An 18,597-nucleotide genomic window follows, 5' to 3' on the forward strand; every position below is an offset into this window, starting at 1 on the left:
TTTTCAATCACCTATAGATTCTGCAGAAATGCATATCAGCCAGTAGAGATTAGCAATGAGTTCAACTCGCATGAGTAGATATTTCACACAGCTGATTGGTCATTTTAAATTATGGGTGGTCAAACTAGGGAAAGACACATTTTCCCAGCACAGCTTCAGGTAATTAGTAATACTTTTTTTTAACAAAAACAAAATAAAACAAAACAAAAACTGTTTTCTTTAAGGTCTTGTGGAAAATTTCTGATTGAAGTTTATGTTGCCTCCCTCGCAGTGTATAATGACACATCATCTCATTTTATACTGCATGCTCTGAACCAACTCTTTGTTGTTTTTAAAGAGTCAAATGCATCCCTCTCTGTGAATTTGAGGTGTAGACCATTTTTTAAAGAGGCTTTTTTGTCAATATGTTGTCAATCGACTGGTCTGACTTGTAGAAACCACAGACAAACCAAGCCTCAAAAGAAAATATTAACATCACGAATACAGCCTGGTTAAAAAAAACTGCTTGGATTTGATTTCTGCACAGAGGCGATTCGAGCCCGATATGTACCAACCAAATGTAATAAAGCCCAAAATGTTATAACTGACCTAAAAGTTACATTTTGGGGTCAGTTTTTACATTCAGGTTTTATTACTTATTACTTTTTTTGAGGGTTACATCACTAATAGGCCTGTTTTTCTACACTGTTAAAAATTCCCCAGGAGCTTTAATCTACTGGTTTTCTTCTGTGCATTGCCATAGAAAGGTAATTAAGGAACATGTCTCCCTTAGTTTTAGGTTTCTGTGACAGGGATTTATCTTTCATGGAGAGGTTGATCAGAGGACTATCTTTAACTTTAAATACTAAAACAATGCACTAATTTGTGTGTAACATTACCTCTGGGTAAAGCATTCACGTGTATTATATCAATGATACATTTAAGGTGTGATTTCTATATTCTTAAAGTATAGATTTTATTGAAATCTTCAAATTTACCACTATTAACACTTTCAAATGAAGCAATGGCGCCAAAACCATCTTAACTTAGTAGAACTCAGTCCACGGTCACTGTGTTTATCAGAATTCACCACATGGTGGCACCAAACACACAACGGATTACCTCTGCTGCTTTACTCTGCGGGATGCCGACACGCGCACACTTTCAGATACTACTGTAAATCACCCAACCTGACAGAAATGATGTCACCATGAAGTCAAAATTTGGAGTGACGAAATGAGTCATGTAAGGTCATGTATGTGTTTGATATGTATGCTACATCATATCTATAAAGCTTAATCATGTGTGTGTGTTTATATGTCAGACATGTTTTTGAGTGTTGTCACTGCACCCTTTGAGTTCACAGCGCTTCTGTCTCGTGCGTAATTAATTACCAGTGTGTAAATGTGTGCGCGCGCGTTTGTCCCGCGCGGTTTACTGTACCAGTAAGACCACATCAACTCCTGTGTGTGCCATGTCAGCGCGTCATGTGGCCAAGGTTAACGTTTAAGGATCGAGGGGCGCAGCGGACACACACGAACTGCTCCCTCCCTCGGCCATGTAACCCTCTCTATCTGTAGACTCTTCATTCGCCTGATCCTCTTAAACTGATGTCAGGCTTCTCTGCTGCTGCTGCCTGCGCACGACTCCCCCCTCCGGTCGGTTCAGACCGGCATTGGGCACAGACCGGACAGGACTGGACAAGTTTGACAGCTGCAACGGGGAGCAAAACCGACGCCACAGCCGGAGTTCTGCGTGCCGATAGATGAACAAGCAAACACCGGAATAACGTGAACCATAGAGGCTGAAGCATGACACAGTGATTGAGGAGGGGATTCCTGCGAGGCGAGGGACGAAACTTAGCATCCGGAATCTCCAACATGGACTTGTGTGTTGCGCCTTTATGTCCTCATTTGGGAACCATCCACACAGTATCCTAGTGTTTCTGCAGTGGTTTTCAAACAGGATCAGAGGTGAACTGTATTTTAACATCCTGCAGTGGTGTGGGGCTTTTCCGTGTCGCAGCCTTTCGCCCTGACCATTTAGTGACACCCATCCTTTGTAGAAATAACAGATTCTGCCCCTGTTCAGCGCCTCTTAAGGATTTCTGGGTGTATTTTTGTGTTGTTCTACAGGAGGACTTGAGATGGACACACACAGTGCGCCAGGCGTCACTCCAAACCTGACAGGATCTAAAATAACCCATCACCTGCTCGCTATTTAAAACTCTCGCACCTTGTTGAACATCGACACCTGAAGAGTTTTTTTTTTTGTCTCTCATCATCCTGAATATTTGAGGAAAACTTTTACACCCTAGTCCTCCTCATCCTCCCTGCCCTCTCTGGTGACAGGATTCTCATGTAGCGACGCATCCTGTGGTTGTATTTTCTTTGGGATTTTGCTCTTTTGTGCGCCGGGGCATCATGTGGACGCCTACGGAGGATGAGAAGATAGGAGTGGGTGAGTACATCCATGATGTTAATTTGTTTACTCTGAGGATGCTGGTTGTCCTGCGCAAAGGACCAGACCTGATGTGACTCTGAGATAGCTGTGAAATAGGCAGTTTGCTCATTTTTTTAAGCGGATCTTGGCAGTGTGGTCGGCAAATGTTGATTTATTCTGTTGCTTGTGATCCATAAAGCAAACTGTAAGATCCTGGTCCTTTGTTTTAGTTCGTAAGGGACTCATGTGGGTGTTTGGTACTCCACTGGGAGTTTACAGCACTGTGCTTTGTCTACAGTATTTAGTGTTGTTAGAGTCTCTTTCAAATGTATGACTTGCAACTTGGCACACCTGAGAGGAATCTACTGCACACAGCTGCTCAGGGTGTTACTTTTTTTTTATGTGGCTCCATTTATGTGCATAATGTTGGTCTGCAGCATTTGAAGTGGGTGGTTGTTTCAGTGGCATGTTGGCTGTGTGTCCTGTAAGAGGTGCAGATTGAGTTTGTGATGTCAGGTTGTTAAAATAAGGCAGCAGTGCAGTGTCACACATGTTGGAGCTTTGAGGCCAGTGAGCAAAGGAAATTGGTTGAAATAGCACCGGTGTGTTACAGTGCAGGTGATTCTACAGCAGTGATTTATAAATCAATATTATATAACAGCGTAATGGGAGTAACATTTGCAGATGAGAGTTGGTGTTTCAAGGACCATTAGCCAATGATCCACTGTTCGATACCCCCCTAACTGCACAGCACACATCCAGCCCTACTCAAGGCTGTGCTGGATTTCTTGAGTCAGTTTCCCTCCTCGTCTGCTTGTCTCACTCTGTTATTTATGTATTCTCAATATTTGTTGAGATACAACTGTGTGGCAGTTTTTCTCTTGACATTCTCATTATTTTGGTTTGTGAACTCCTTGAAGCCCAGGAAAAGTTAAATCCTTTTTTGTTATCAGGACAAACAAGTCTAGTGCTTGTGCTTATTTAATTCTTGCAAAAGGAATACATTTGATATGAAAATGATGATGAAGCTGTTGTGTCACTCCTAATTGATATAAAAGCAGCAGTTATTTGAGCTAGTAACACCAAATAACTGCTCATCTGTCTGCATTACTTTGTACAACAAAGGTATCCAAACTTGATACAAAGAGGGCCACATTTGAATTTGTCAGAATGACCAATGGCCAGCAGCCCATACAGACATATGAAAGTAGCACACAAATGCTCTATTTGTTAACCATTTCTGTAAAAATCAGTCACTAAGTGTGCTCAAACATACTTGTTCCATCAACTTATGAAATCAAGCCTCACCTGTCCTTTATTTGTCTCTTGATACCAGATGATAAGTGATCAGTTTTCTGCAGTGTTATGTGCTGTGTTAAAATCAGCGAACTCTGCTTGTGAACAAGGAAAATGTTCTCCATAAGGGGGCGATATAGGGAAAATACAGCAGGATTTTTTTATGTCAGGATCAGGATCTGGATTTTATAATGACTGTTTTTCATGATGCTTTTGAGACTATTCGACCCTCAAATAGCCCCAAATATTTCTTATCCTGTAATTGGAAATGATTATATGCATCATTGTTTGTTTGTTTTTTCAACTCTATTTCATAACTTTAATCTTATCTTGCCTCCTCTAATGTGGTTTTTGAACTCTGGATGTTCATGAAGCACATTTTCGCATCATAATAATCAATTCATTTAAACATTTCAGCCCTAAGAGTTGTTGAATTTCTGCAGAATTTACAGAGCTTTAGCTTTATACAAGCAGCCTATACACAGTCCAAATATAGTTCAGTGAGACGTCACTAGACTTTTGCTTTGTTTGGGACTTTTACAGAAATATGGTATTTCCTGTCATTGGATTTCAACCACAGTAAAACAGTCATATTTCACAGCATTTATAAATCACCACCCATCCTGTAGTGTCTGATATTCAGTCAGGTGTTCAACCATTGTCTCCTGTTGAAAATAGGGAATGGGATTTGGAGAGCCTGCTCATGAACTATCTGTTACTGTTTGATGCACAAGCCTCAGTCAGCACCTTCTCAGTGGAGGTATGGTGTGAATAACAATTGTATCTCCCCCAGTCAACTGAATATGGTGTGAGGATTTTAAATGAGCTGCCAGAACTTGCCCCTGATAGTCATTGCGATCGATTGACAGCCGCCCAGTCTTTTCCAAGAGGCCGATCAGGCGGGACTCTACAGCACTGTTTGCATGGAGCCGGAGCAGGGACTCTACTGACAGGAAGTCAATGTAGGGAATCATGACTCTGGCACTCTGTTAATTGGAACCAGACATTACCTGAATTTAAATGAGATGGGTTTTTTTTATGTCTGCAGTTTGATGCCTTCATTAGACTGTCACAGCAGCTGCATGCTGAGGCTCCTCATTCCCTCTTCAAGCAGCTGTTTAACATTAAAAACCAGGATTGCATCACAGCTTTCAAGGTTTCAGAAAGCATGCTGGGAGCCATCATACAGGGACAGCAGCTCTGACAGAGCAACAGTGTGGGAAGGCTTCTATTTATGCAAGCCTTTGTAGATGAACTGTTCACATGAAGCATGATGTGTTTCACAGCAGGAGGGGATCTGTTACTGTAAAGGAAGACTCCTCTTTAACACATGGTGATGCTGTAAAGTGCTCACATCTTCAGCCATAGAGACTTCGACATGTGCAAAATGGCTCAAGTTTACTGCCCTAGCCAAACTACTTGTACTGCCATTATTAGGTATTTTCAAAGAAGCATTGGTGGAAATACTGAAATGTAGCTTCAGTGTTTGAACAAATTACAACTTGACTTCTTTGCTAGGCGCCGCCCTGTTGGCTATGGCTGCCTTTTGCAGCAGCTCTCTCTTCTTTGTTTGTTTCTTGTAATTTTTCCGTCTCTTTTTCGTTATCTTTGTATTTGGAGTGGATCCATACTTTGTATGGCTAATTTGTTGGTCATGGACACCAAAGTTTTCAGTTATATTTTTACTTTTTTTTACCCCTGTGTTTGTCTGGAGATCCCACATGTAACCATGGCTGCATTGTTTACATGTGAACTTAGCTGTTTGCAGCTGTAGCATGTCAATGCTAACTGGTGTTAGGCCGGATGTCTTCCCACAAGGTGAGGAGAAGGAGGTGAGGATGACATGCTGGTTCTCAGTTGTGAGCCAAGAAGTGATGACATGGACCTGTCCTTCCATCCATCGTTATTGGGAACGTAAGATCTATCTCCAATAAGATGGATGAGCTAGCTGTGCTAACCCAGCAACAGAGGGAATACCAGAGGGCACAGAGGGCAGAGTCGCATCATGCTATTCACCGACATGGCTAACAGAGCTAACATCAGACACCTAAAGCTGTCATCATCTATTTTCTTATGGACCTTTTTGCACTTTCTACACACTTTCTTATTTTTTATTTTCTTGATTGCTGCTGTGACTTCAATTTCGTTGTACTTGTTGCAATGACAAAAGTTTCTATTCTATTCTTAATGAAACTGAATGAATATTTGCAAATATTTATGAATATTTATCTTAAGCTTTAGACACATTTTTCCAGTGCTGCTACCTCAGTTAGTACTACTTCTTCTTTACATTTTTCCTGCTCCATTAATTTATCACTCTTCAGTACCTTGAGATGGAAAGATCTTGTGGTATATAGGGTGCAAAAGCAACAGCACAACAGAAGTGCAGCCACAGCAGAAGTTAAAAGGACAGTTATCCTAATGGACATGGAAAAAGTTATGGAAGTAGGCATATTACTTTCTTTCTTAACTTCAGCCAGGATAAATATAGCTATAATGCTAACTAGGGATGGGTATTGAATTCGGTACTTTAATAAGTACCGACTGAATTCCGTGAAAAGTACCGAGTACCGATTCATGTAGAATCAAAATGTACCATGTTTAGGTACCTAACCGCATTCTTGTGACTATGAGGGAGTGGAAGAGTAGGTGATTTTCCATGCTGGACATGCACACAGCATTGCAAGGTTGCTGAAGAATAAATATATTAAATTGAAAAATAAAGTATTTTATTATTAAAGAATTCGGTATTTTTTACCACATAAACACAAAAAAGTACTGAAAATTGGTACCATTGAGTCCCGGTACCGATTGCCAGGTACCGGGCATTGGTACGGTTTCATTTCAAACATGAAAGGTACACATCCCTAAAACTAAAGTTATGACACCACTGATTAACAGAGCTATATGCTGACACAATACCGGTATAGAAATAAAAGTACCACGAAGGCTATCACAAGGTGATACTCCTATGAAGCTACATTTATCACAGATAAAGTTAAAAAAGAAAACAATCATTTTCTTTCTTTCACCACTTTTCTGTGTCCAGTCCACTGACAAAAACTAACCTCTTTTAACGAAGGTTGTGACTGTACTTTTGTTGTGTTGAGGCATTTGCATTCGTGATGTTTCATTTGCAGTCGTGTTTTTGCTTTTGAATTTGTGTTATGGCTTTCACAAATTGTCAGACACCAACCAGCCACCGTAGATGTCCATGTTTCTTTGGATGTTGTCGTAACTGTTTTGAAAATACAGATTAAAAATATATAAAAAATGTCAGAGGATCACAATAGATATATTCAGACCTTGGTCAGTATTGTTTGGTTGCTGAAAAAACACAAGGTTTTGTGATAAGGCAGTTAAAGTAAAAAGGATGTGTGTAGTGAGTGGGATGTTATAAGCTGCCACTTCTTAGATTACCTTGAAGATTTCCACTGCAGGTGAACAAAACAAGGTGCAAACATCACAAAAGGTCATTTAACAGGAAGATGTAAAACATAGAGACCCCTCAGATCTCACTACTCATCACATTCACTTGTTCATCCAACAGTCATAGGCTGATGAAGCTGCTATAAAAGTGGACCTTCAGGATTTACTAATCCTGTTTAAAATCACGGCAATGATGATGTCACTCCAGTGTTTTGTACAAAGCACATCTTAGCATGTTTCAGTAGTAGCTAGAATCAAACCTCCAACCCTCTGGTTGAAAAATGACCCACTATTCCACCAAGCCACCCTGGATGCAGCTCCCTGAGATGCCTTCTAATGAGAGGAAAGAAGGGAGGAACCCGTACTCCATCACCAGAACACATCCTGATGCAGAGGAGCAGACTAAAAGGAAACCACCCAGAGAAGCAGTGGTGCCCAAACAGCACTTAATTGTGTCATTTAAAACCATCCATCTGTGTGTCACATACAAATTACATCTGTCTCTAACTCCTTTCATGACCCTAAATCATGTTTGGCATAATAAAAGAACATAAGCAGAGTACACAAAAGAAAGAAGAAAGAAAACATGAAATCCATAATCTCCTTTTCAATAACAGGATGAGAACAGAGGGTCCGGAGGAACAGAGGAAACAGGAGAGTCACGTATGCCTCCTGTGTGTTTCATCTTTCTGTGTTCTGTCTCTTTGTTAAACCACCGTTTGTGTTTTTGCTGGATAAGGCTTTGCATACCAAGGCGGGGAAAGTGGTAACTCATAGAGGCCGTCCAATGGAGTTGGGATGACTAGTGCCTGGTTGTAGAAAACAGCTATTCAGTTGGATGAATGCAGCTTTGTGGCGCCCATAGAGGTTCCTGAATGCAGCTTCACCTCCCCCAGGGCTGCACAGCACAGCACTCAGTTCTCACACTCGCAGATAACACACACACTCACACAGACAGACAGACAGACAGACAGACAGACAGACAGACAGACAGACAGACGTGGAAATGGATAGATGAACAAAAAAAAACATCCTTGTATATGAAATGTATTTTCTTAGTGGCCATTCACTTAAGTCCACAACACTATAGGAACCACTCAAGTATTACTTCTGGTTGCTTACATCTGGGGCTGCTGAAGTCAGGTGAATTACATGGAGTGCTAAAAGCTAACTGAAGTAAAGTACGATTTCCTGTTCGACATATTTTTTGCAGTGTTCCTGTACCTTACATGCTACTAAAAAGTGTTATGCAAGAGAGGGGGGAGAGACACTTAAAGTGGTGGCATTGTGCTTTTCCATATTTTATTTATAAATTTAAAAAATGGATATAAATGAACAACGCTGGATTTTCAGACTAAGGTTTGCAGATTTTCAATACTTATTCATGTGATCTTAATGAGATATTTGCAAGACTTGCTGAAACGGTAAGCTCATTCAGTAAGGATCTCTTAACTGGTTCATGACACATTGGAGGGCCGGGCCTCAAACACCAAGGTCTACTCATAGCTCTGCCTCTAACAGGCCTCCAGAGAGCAGGCCAATCAGAGGGAAAGGGGTTGGTAGAGCCTTAAAGAAACAGCAGCTAGAATGAGAAGTTTAAAAAAGAGGATAAAATAAGGGTTTTCTAAAACAACAGATTGAGAAAACTAGGGATTTAGCATGTGTTCTTTAGTAGCTGAAATGCACTTGTTTACGTCTCTTTGTTTTAGTCTAGAGTAGGTTTGGTGCCTCATCATAAAATGTCTCTTATTATTTGCATTGTTTACAGTGTTTTGACTGTTCCGCATTAGTTTTATACAATATACAAGAGGTCTCAGTAAGCTCCATTTTAAATGAACCTACATATTTTAGATTTACAAACTTGACAACATAAGCAAAACTGTTGCACAGATGCCAGGCTGTCATTTTTTGAAATGTATTCGAGGTTGAGAATAAGTTGCTTCCAGAAGTTTGTGTATCAAGTTCAGCAACTTATACATCTGTTCAACTTGCCTTTGTTCCTGTGTTTCAAGCCCTAACCAGGCTTATTGACTCTGTCACTCACACACTGTAGATTCCCACACATTAGATCAGTGTTCAGATGGACTGTAACACTGGTGCTTAGCACTGCTCCGATAGCAGCACATGAAGTGATGTAACTGGGTCACCGTCAAAATGACAGACACGTACTGAACGTCCTCGTGTAAGGCGCTGCACCTTTTGTTCTCTATGCCTGCTGTTTATATTTTGTTTTGTGTTTTTCTATCTGACCTATTTTTCCTGAGCTAAAACTACACTTTGCTGCCGTGGCCTGTGCTCATCTGTCACGTTGAGTTCTTTTTATTTTAAGACGTCCAGTCAGAAAAACTTTGACATCATTTTTGAGCAGCGCTCCCTGAAGGTGATGGAGGAAACCCCCAGACATCTTCAAACATGATATAATGACCCGCCACAAACCACGTTTGTCCTGTCTATAAGAGGATGAGGCATTTCGGTGCTTAGTCAAAAATTGTAGTATTTACCGCACTTAGCCTGAAATGGATGTTGAAGCTGTTTCCTAAGGTCCCTGGTTTGATCCTTGCGCCAACAGAGGCTTTTTGTGTGGAGTTTGGAGGGAGGGGTTCTTTCCAAGGGGCAGCATCCGTTTTGAAGTTGCTAAAAGTGGCTGTTTATCGAGAATCCACATGAGGCTGGCTGCAGAAAGACCAAAAACCATGTTCACACCAAACAACACAAATGGGTCTGAAATGCTGATTTTGCTATCGGCACACACTGTGCTGTGGGTGTTTTTTTTTTTCCAATTTAGCAGTTTAGAAGTTCTTAGGATCATCTGATTGTCCAATCAGAGATACAGCTAAGCTCACGTAACTAACAGGCACCCTATGGCTGTTCGAAAGGAAGCTCAAAGCCAGCGTCATATCCAATGTGGCTGTGTGACTCCAAATTACCTATGTGTTTGTGTGTGTGTTTCTGCTGTTGAAAGGATGAAGTTGGGTTTATCTTTTGCTGGTTGCTTCAAAAGCTTTACTCCATCCATGTGTCCATCTGAACACCACTGGTGATGAAATCCATTGATGAAGAGTGCAAATGAATTAACGGACTGAAATGATGCAATAGTTACTTAGTCCATTATATGCAACTTTAAGATTTTTTTTTCTTTTTTAGTTCACAAATAAGTTAGTTTTTCTTCTGTTGATCATCTTATGTACACTGAACTCGAACCGTCACGAAAAACTCCACATTAGGATCCTTGCATGACCTGTGTATGGAACTCCAACCTACCCCGCCAAATCAAACTAAGCTTCTTCTTTGCTACAGTGGAATCTGTTCTGCTCTATGGCAGTGAATGCTGGACCCTGAAGCCAACCCTACAGAAGTCTTAAAACGGGTGCTACACAGGGTGCATGTGTGTAGGACTGAACATCAGCAAGGACGCGCATGTACCCAACAGTATCCTGTACAAAGGAATTCCAAGGGTGAGCAACAAAGTAGCTGCCAGGAGGATGAGACTCGCAGGACACTACCAAAGGCATAGAGAACTGCCAGCCTCCAAATTGATTCTATATGAACCAACACATGCGCACCGGTCACGAGGACGCCCCACATTAACCTATGTGGAGGTACCAAAAGAGGACGCAGGAGCTCAAAGCACTAGCAAACTGGACTGATGCATAGAAGACAGGGATGACTGGAATCAACAATGGAAGGCTCGTCTGAGGACGACCTAGAGAGAGGACACTAAATTGCTAACAAGCGACCAAATATAGGTTTTCCTCTCCCAATACCTGCACGAGTGTCAAAGCAACATGTAATAATAGGATGGAGCAAAAAGTTACCCAGGGAAACATGATGAAAAAGTGTTTAATTAATTTCCAAACCACGTATTGACTTGATGCTTTTCTTTATCCATAACTTATTGAACTTATCTTCACTACAGCCCTGTTACACCGAAGTGCTTGTTTTTCAAAAGCCTTTAAACTGAAATGACTGCCTTCTCAAGTAGGGAGGCTTTCAAAGACAATACCCTGTACCTGTATGAGACATGCATTTTTATGTCTTCTATGTATCCTAATGGAAAGACTTGAGTGCTTCTGCCTGAGCTCACTGCTCTTCCGCCTCAAGCTTCACACACTGGTAGAAATGTTGCTGAGGACTGATACCCCGTCTTTATCCTCTTCTGACTCTCCTCCTGGCAAACGATTAAGAGCAAAAAGATCCTCTCTTGAAGTCCTGCTTGCTGAGGAATCAACATCACCGATGAAAACTGACAGCACATCTCGCTGATTGTTTTTGCTCTCAGCCCATCACTCCTCCTCTCCATCCCCATCTCCATCTCTCCTCTCCTCAGGGTGCTCGCTCAGCCTTTTTAATCACATCTCAAGTAAGAGGCCAGTTAACAAGCTCACATCATCTCACATATTCTTTTCTCTAATTTAGGCTGTAATTGTAGAGGTTTGGGTGTTGTATTATGCAGTAAATCTCATCCCCTGGTGATGCCAAACACAGGAAATCCTTCTCTCTTTCTACCCCAGCTCCATGTAGAGCTTCACACGGCCTCTTAGACACATTCCAGCAGATTGTTTTGTCTCTGAATTATTAGCCATTACAATGTGTTTACTAGTTTAAAAGCTGTTTTTTCAGATCCCATCTGCTGTTTAAACTGCAGAATTCAGACCCATTTCCCTACAGATTCTCTGTTAAGTTTGGAGTTTATCGTGCTGCAAAGGTATAAAGTCAGAATAAGATGTTGGGTTGTCAGATGAGGTATCAAACATGGAGGTGACTTCATCAATGTCTGCTGCTACCAAGTGAAACAGAGAGGAAATGCCAAAGAAAGGAGTTAATGTGACTACTGCTGCTGTTTCTGTGCTTCCTCAAGCTTGTCTCGAGCTGGCAATTTAACACAACCTGAATTTCAGGGAATGCTCTGCTCTTGATGGGCTGCAGTCATAAGGCCTTCTACCACAGCTGAAGAAGCACTTATCTGTAATATTCAACATTTTCAACCCTCTGAAGCAAAGGGGGCAGAATCAGGAGTTGTTGAGGACCAGATTTGATAAATGGGACTGGAATTTGAATCTAAAGTGAAAAAGTTGGAACTGCACCAAACCTGACTTGTAGCGTACCCAGTGTTTGAATTTCTTATCCCTCAAAAGTGCAACCCTAACCCTAACCATATAAACACTGACTAACCCTAACTTCTTCCTCAACTGTAAAAACTGAAATCCAAGCAATTGTTTATGGCTAAATATTTCTTAAAAATGTCTTATTAGACTTAACATAACCCACATACATCTGAGAAGTCCAGAAAAGAAATGTCTTTTTTTTAAATGATGAAAGACAAGAATGACTCCTGAGATTTAACAATTTACTGGATCATGGTGCCTCAATACAAGAATCTTGGCAAGTATACTTCTTTTTGCAGATTTCTTTGTAGGCAATTCAGGTGTCATTTTTGTCTCGTAGTATCTTGAAATAAGACATTTTCTTGACCTCTCAGGTAAGTGAGGCTCTTAATAAATCTGATAAAACAACTTATACCAGAAAAAAAAGTCAAATAGGAGCTCCTCGACTTACGTGGTTCTCAACTTTTATCGTTTTGACTTTACGACGCCAACAAATATATGTTCGTAAGAAAATGGTTTTGAAGTTACGCCCTTCTATTTGTAAGCTCCTACGACGTGCACTAGTTTTTGACGCGGAGTGCGTATGAATACACAGCAAGTAGTGCTACGTGGTCATCAGCATCGTTCACTTTGTCTTGAGTTGTGTCATAGTCTAAATTGTCTATTACATTATATATTTGTTTTATTAGGGTCCTCGGCCTGAGCCAGGGCACCTTCTAGCAAGGGCTAGTTTGAACTGAAATGTCTATTTCAATTTTCTGTACTGTTTCCCCATGAATATTAAGTACAATACATGTATTTGGTAGTTTGATAGTTATTTAGAGATTGAGGGGGTACTTGGGGTAAAAATCCCACTTACGTGGAATTTCAGGTTACGACCATAGACTGTAAAAAAAAATGGACGTCATCTTGCTCGGCTCAAAGTGAGGTCTCCACAAAACTGCTCCCCCTGGTGGCTGGATGCAGTATAGGTTAAAAAAAAATTCTCCAGCCATTCCAGATTGGCTGTGGTCAAACTTTAAAAGATCAACACACTTCGTAGAAATGTTTCTCACGTCCGATTGTTGCGGTGATTTGAAGATATGATTTGGCTGCCTTGTATTCAAGTCCTCTTTTTTCTGAAAAGTTTCATTTTCATTAGTTATGAGAGGTTAAAAACAAGGTTTTACGTCATGTTTAACAATGACTGACAGCTGCTGTTCTTGTGTATTTTTTTCGAGGATTGTAAAATATGTTGGGAGGTAGAGTCAAGAAGTGATTAGACTTGCAAAAGAAAAAGAATTATGATCATTTTGTCAGCCGGCTCCATTCAGATTCTCCTAGAATCCCTCACAGTCTCTACTGCGCAGACTCTGACTGCAGTTGCTGCCAATGGCTGCACCTGTGACAGCAGAATTTTAGCTTTAAAACCGTACAATGATAAATGGCGGAGCCACACTGTCCACTCTATATACAGTCTATGGTTATAACGCGTCATAGTAATGGAACTCGTAACTTGAGGACCGCCTGTTGTACACAAAAAGTCTAACCTTGCTCACGCAGATAGCACAAGAGTTTAAGAGATATTTATCAAGATGTTTACAGAATTGATCATTTTGATGGAGCAGATAGACGCATTTAGGGACTGATGATTATGTATTGATAGATTCTGTCCATTAAAATGGCTGATGGCTCAGACAACCAACAATTAGACTGCCCCAATCAAGCAGGTTAGAGGGTCAAGCCGTAACTGTGATGATGAATAACTTGGATAATATTAATGTGAATTAATAATATATGAATATATGAACAGATGTGTGCTTGCAAAGGAAGGCTGTGTGTCTTTTTCAAAATCCTTGAGGCTTATCCTAATGAATACCATCAATCCTGCCAGTAACTGTTTTTATAAATAAAACTCTAATCTGCATCACACTGTTTATCATCCCACTCGGTCAGTATAACTGTCAGGATTTGCTTCTTGATAATCTATAAACGTCTCAGTGATGCATTACAGAACTTATCGCTCCTGTGAGAGTGTTGTGTGACCCAGATCTGAAGCTTTAATCATACAGCTTCTGTAAAATAAAAGCTATTCTCAGAGGAGAAACACATCTAATTGGGAGGAGATTGGAGCTCCCCCGACACTGAGATCTAACCAGGTCAGGCCTCTGCTCTGGAAACTTCTGACAGTCATCGTATGCTACAGGAGGATTTAATCTTCTATGTTTAAAAGCAGCTCATAATGAAGGGATTTAGGTCACTGTATTCCTGCTGCATTTACAAGTGTTTTCACGAAGGCAGCAATGACTAACACTGTATTTACTAATGTGTCAACAATTTAAAGATGACTTTTTATTTTACATCAGGACCAAATCGACCTGAGGTACCAGTACAGTGCTTTTCAGTTACAACAGGCATGTCCAAAGTCAGGCCTAGGGGGCACATTGTAGCCCGTGGTGGATTGTCATTCAGCCCCCAGCCTTCATCTTAAAATGTGCTAATGATGGTACTAAAATTATTCATGTTGTAAATTATGTGTACAGTTACGATTTATATCAAGTGCCAAAACAAAACCAAGGTATATCTAGTAATGTGTCATATTAGAGCACACAAGACCACATTAAAGCTATGAAATGGTGCAGAGAAGGCAGAAATTGATGCATGGAAATAGTTCAGAATTTTAAGCCCTGAATAAATATTCAAGGTTGTAAATATTGTTAAAAAAAACATCATAAAAAACTGTGATGATAAAACCAGATCCTGATCCTGCCATAAAAAAATCCTGACATATTTCCCGCATGTTGCCCTCTATTGATGAATAGTTTCCTTGAGAAGAAGCAGAGTTTGCTGATGCCTACGCAGCACGTAACACTGCAGAAAACTGACCACTTATCATTTTGTTTCAAATAAGGATGGGTATCTTTCACAATTGAAACAATACGGTACCGATGCCCAGTACCTGGTAATTTGTAGCGGTTCCTTAATGGTACCAATACTCTGTACTTTTTTGTGTGTACATGGTAAAAAATATCAATTTGTTTAATAACAAAATCCCATTATTTTAAAAAAATTCAACATATTCATCCCGCAGTATATAAAATTGCAATGCTGTTCTTATGTCCAGCATGGAAAATCTCCTACTTTTCCACTCCCTTACACTCACAAGGATACATTTAGGTACCTAAACATGGTACCTTTTGATTTTACATGAATCGGTACCTGGTGCTTTTGACAGAATTTGGTCAGTACCTATTAAATTACCTAATTTGGTACCCATTCCTTGTTTCAAGAGACAAATGAGAGACAGGCGAGGTTTTAATCAATAAGTCTGAAATGATGGAACAAGTATGTTTGACCACACTTAATGACAGATTTTTACAGAAATCACTAAAAGAAATATTTAACAAGTAGAGCATTTATCTGTGACTTTCAGTGCTGATAAATATATTATTATATGACTGGATGTATTTAGTTCACATTGCTTCTACATGACACACACCCTGCACTTACTCTCTCAGTGCGTCTTGGTGTGTTCAAGTGTTTCTTAGCATGTTTGAGTATTGACGACAAAACAAAATCAAACTCAGGGCAGTAACCATTTCCCTCTCTTTAAGCTGCACTAATTCACTCAGCCCAGCCTTTTGCACTGTTTTCACTCTTATTATCAGCTTTGACTCACTCTATTTGGTGAATTAGGTTTTCATAAAAGCACACACAGCTGACTCATTACCTCCTGCTTCATTAATCTGCATTTTAGAATCTGTCTGTATGGTGCAGTTTCCTCCTTCAGATGATCTTATATGTGAAAGTTCTGTTGAAATAGAACAAGGGGTAGAGAAAAATTGAGTTCAAGAAAGCTTTTGTGAATTTCCTGGCATCTTTAGCAGCTATAATCAAGCACTGACGTGAATGCTCAGGTTACTAATGCCTGACTGAGCTGCCTCATGTTTTATTCTCTGTGTAGGCAATTTTCAGCAGAGGCAGAGCTGCATTTACAGCAAATGTATGCAAACATGCCCAGACTGCACGCAAACAACAGACTCAAGTTTGCATTATTTATCCTGCAAAAACTGCACTTAGAGGCCAAAAATACAGAAAATAAACTGTACAAATTAAAAACAGAAGCATCAGTGACAGAAAGACCGGTTTTTCTTAATAAGGACAGCAGATTTGTGAAGTTTTACAAGATTTACAGAGTGAACCCAGAAGCACTCTGGTGTTGCAAATGAAGCCGGAGGGTAAGTGCAAAAAATAAACAAGTGTTCACTTAATGCACGCTCCAAAAGCTGTGGAAATCCTGTTAGAGCCCATTGAAAATTTCCTTTTTCACAGCAGACATAAACATGTTAGGAGCTGAGTGTAACAAAATTTTTGGTCTCTATGTTTCACACTATATAGACCCCTCTCACCAAAGTATTGCAGAGCACAGTGGTTTAGCAAGCTGCCCAGGAGGGTTAAGCACCAAAAAATACATCTTCTGTGGACACTTACAGAATGTCAAAGATAAAACTTAAACGCTAAAGGCTAATAATATTTCTTATATGAGTGAAGTTTTTAAAGAGGATGAAACAGTCCTTTCTACATCTGCCTTGAGTCAAACCTGTGACTGAAGCTGAAGAAGGTGTGGTGGAGGCTGAGAGCTGCTGGCCGCTGTCCTTGGTGCTGAAACACACCCAGCGGAGAAGTGACTGAGGTCATTCGATCCTCGCCTCCACTCTGCTTTCTTTCCCTCTCTTCTCAGTGGAGCTGAGAGTAAGTCACAACGAAGAGGCTGTAGGGTTTTAAACTGTAGGCGGAAAGTTCATTACGAGCTGCAGCAAGCTGATCTGTGCTGCACCGCTCATTCAGTGAACGTACAGCACCAACTATGAATCGTGCAGCAGAACTGAGATGAACCCTCAACAGCTGAATACTGAACAGCAGATGAGAAGAGAAAGTTGAAAGTTAAAAGCAGGAGGTGTTTAGTTCTGATTTTCCCCCAGCAATGTCTGACTGCATCCTTTAATTTCCTCTCTTCATTATAATCAGTTCATAATTTACACATTTCACTTCAAATCACAAATCCTCTGCCTGGTTTGGTCTGTGCTTTGTGCTGCTGTGTGTGTATTTGTGTGTGTGCAAGCTTGTAGCCATTTAGGCAAATGCTTCAAACACAACTTGATTTGGATGCTAATCCTAGATTGTTTTCTTGCAGTTTTTTAGTTTATTTACTTGTCCATCACTTTTTTAGATGCAGATTTGAGAGTGAAGCTGAATATCCCAACTGCTCTGCCACCACCACACGGTGTGCAGCCTTTGCCCAGACTTCAAAAGCTGTGTCCAAAGCTCTGATATCAGTGAGCCTGTGAACCCTTTCTGCTGTTTCTCCAGATTTTCTTTGGATATGAGATTTCAGACACTCCCCTTAAATATCCCTAAACCATCAGGCCACCCCTCTCTGTACCTGAGCACCCTGCTTCTATCTAAAACTCCTTCTATATGCATTTAAAACTCACAGTCTTTTGACATTTTACACTGTTGACTCTGTTAATAATGTCTTTCAAAGATTTATTCCCCCATTTAAACTAGACTAAACTTAACTTCATAGTTGGATAAATGACTTAACTCTGCCATAAGGTTGTCAAAATTCTCCATTTCCTTCAAAACACATCTTTAAACATGTATCCCTTATTTTTACGATTATAAAAATCAAAGAGCACTGAAAAGTCAGATTTTTTAACCAGAAGCTGTTGCAACAGAGAAAAAAAAAACAGATTGAGCTGTGGTGGTTCATAATCACGGGAAAAGAATAAACATGCAAAGTTATATAAGCAGTTGTATTTATTTTTTTTTCCAATACATTTTTCAGGCTCTTGATGCCTTTATTCAGACAGAACAAGCTGGTGGACAGAGCAAGAAACGGGCCTGTGGGTAAAGAGTTGCTGGTTTGAGCCAATGTCTTATTTTTAAGCCCTTAAAAATGAAATTCAAAACATTTCTTCAATATCATAATGACTTCCCAACGATTGAATCAAGCCTCAGGCCAATTTAACAGCAAAAGGTTTCCACTGCCTGTAAGTTCCTGACATTAGTTAACACATATTTGTAAGAAATTTTTCAGCTCTGACAGTTTTGCAAAACTGTAAAGGGCTTTGAAACTTTGAATTTGATAGTTACTCTCTAATGATCTCTCTTTCCTCTCCTTACTTACTCACCCCTCATGGTTCTTAAGCTTGGTCTGAGCAGAATTTTTTGTATACCTCATGTGCACTGAGATGGTTTGTCCTTAAAAAACATGAAGTGAAAGTTTTACGAAAAGAGAATCTGACTGAAAACACAAATCATAAAGTTTTAATTTGTGGTTCAATATGTCAGAGGAAACTTTCTC

At 40.2% G+C, this 18,597-nt stretch overlaps 1 protein-coding gene across 3 annotated transcripts in view; it reads left to right on the forward strand.

The window, feature by feature from the left end:
• Nucleotides 1–1,629: 1,629 nt before the first annotated feature.
• LOC141798023 (dedicator of cytokinesis protein 3-like) overlaps nt 1,630–18,597 on the forward strand; it is a 272,445-nt gene continuing 255,477 nt past the window's right edge. For all 3 annotated transcript variants that reach the window (XM_074679790.1, XM_074679799.1, XM_074679807.1), the window contains exon 1: nt 1,630–2,439. In XM_074679790.1, coding sequence (XP_074535891.1) covers nt 2,403–2,439 — 37 coding nt within the window. In that variant the 5' untranslated portion in view covers nt 1,630–2,402. The remainder of the gene's footprint in view (nt 2,440–18,597) is intronic.

The sequence above is a fragment of the Halichoeres trimaculatus genome, unplaced genomic scaffold, assembly GCF_033239565.1.
Source record: "Halichoeres trimaculatus isolate MK-OKI-2021-1 unplaced genomic scaffold, fHalTri1.1 fHalTri1_scaffold_1, whole genome shotgun sequence".
In the NCBI taxonomy this organism is placed as follows: Eukaryota; Metazoa; Chordata; class Actinopteri; order Labriformes; family Labridae; genus Halichoeres; species Halichoeres trimaculatus.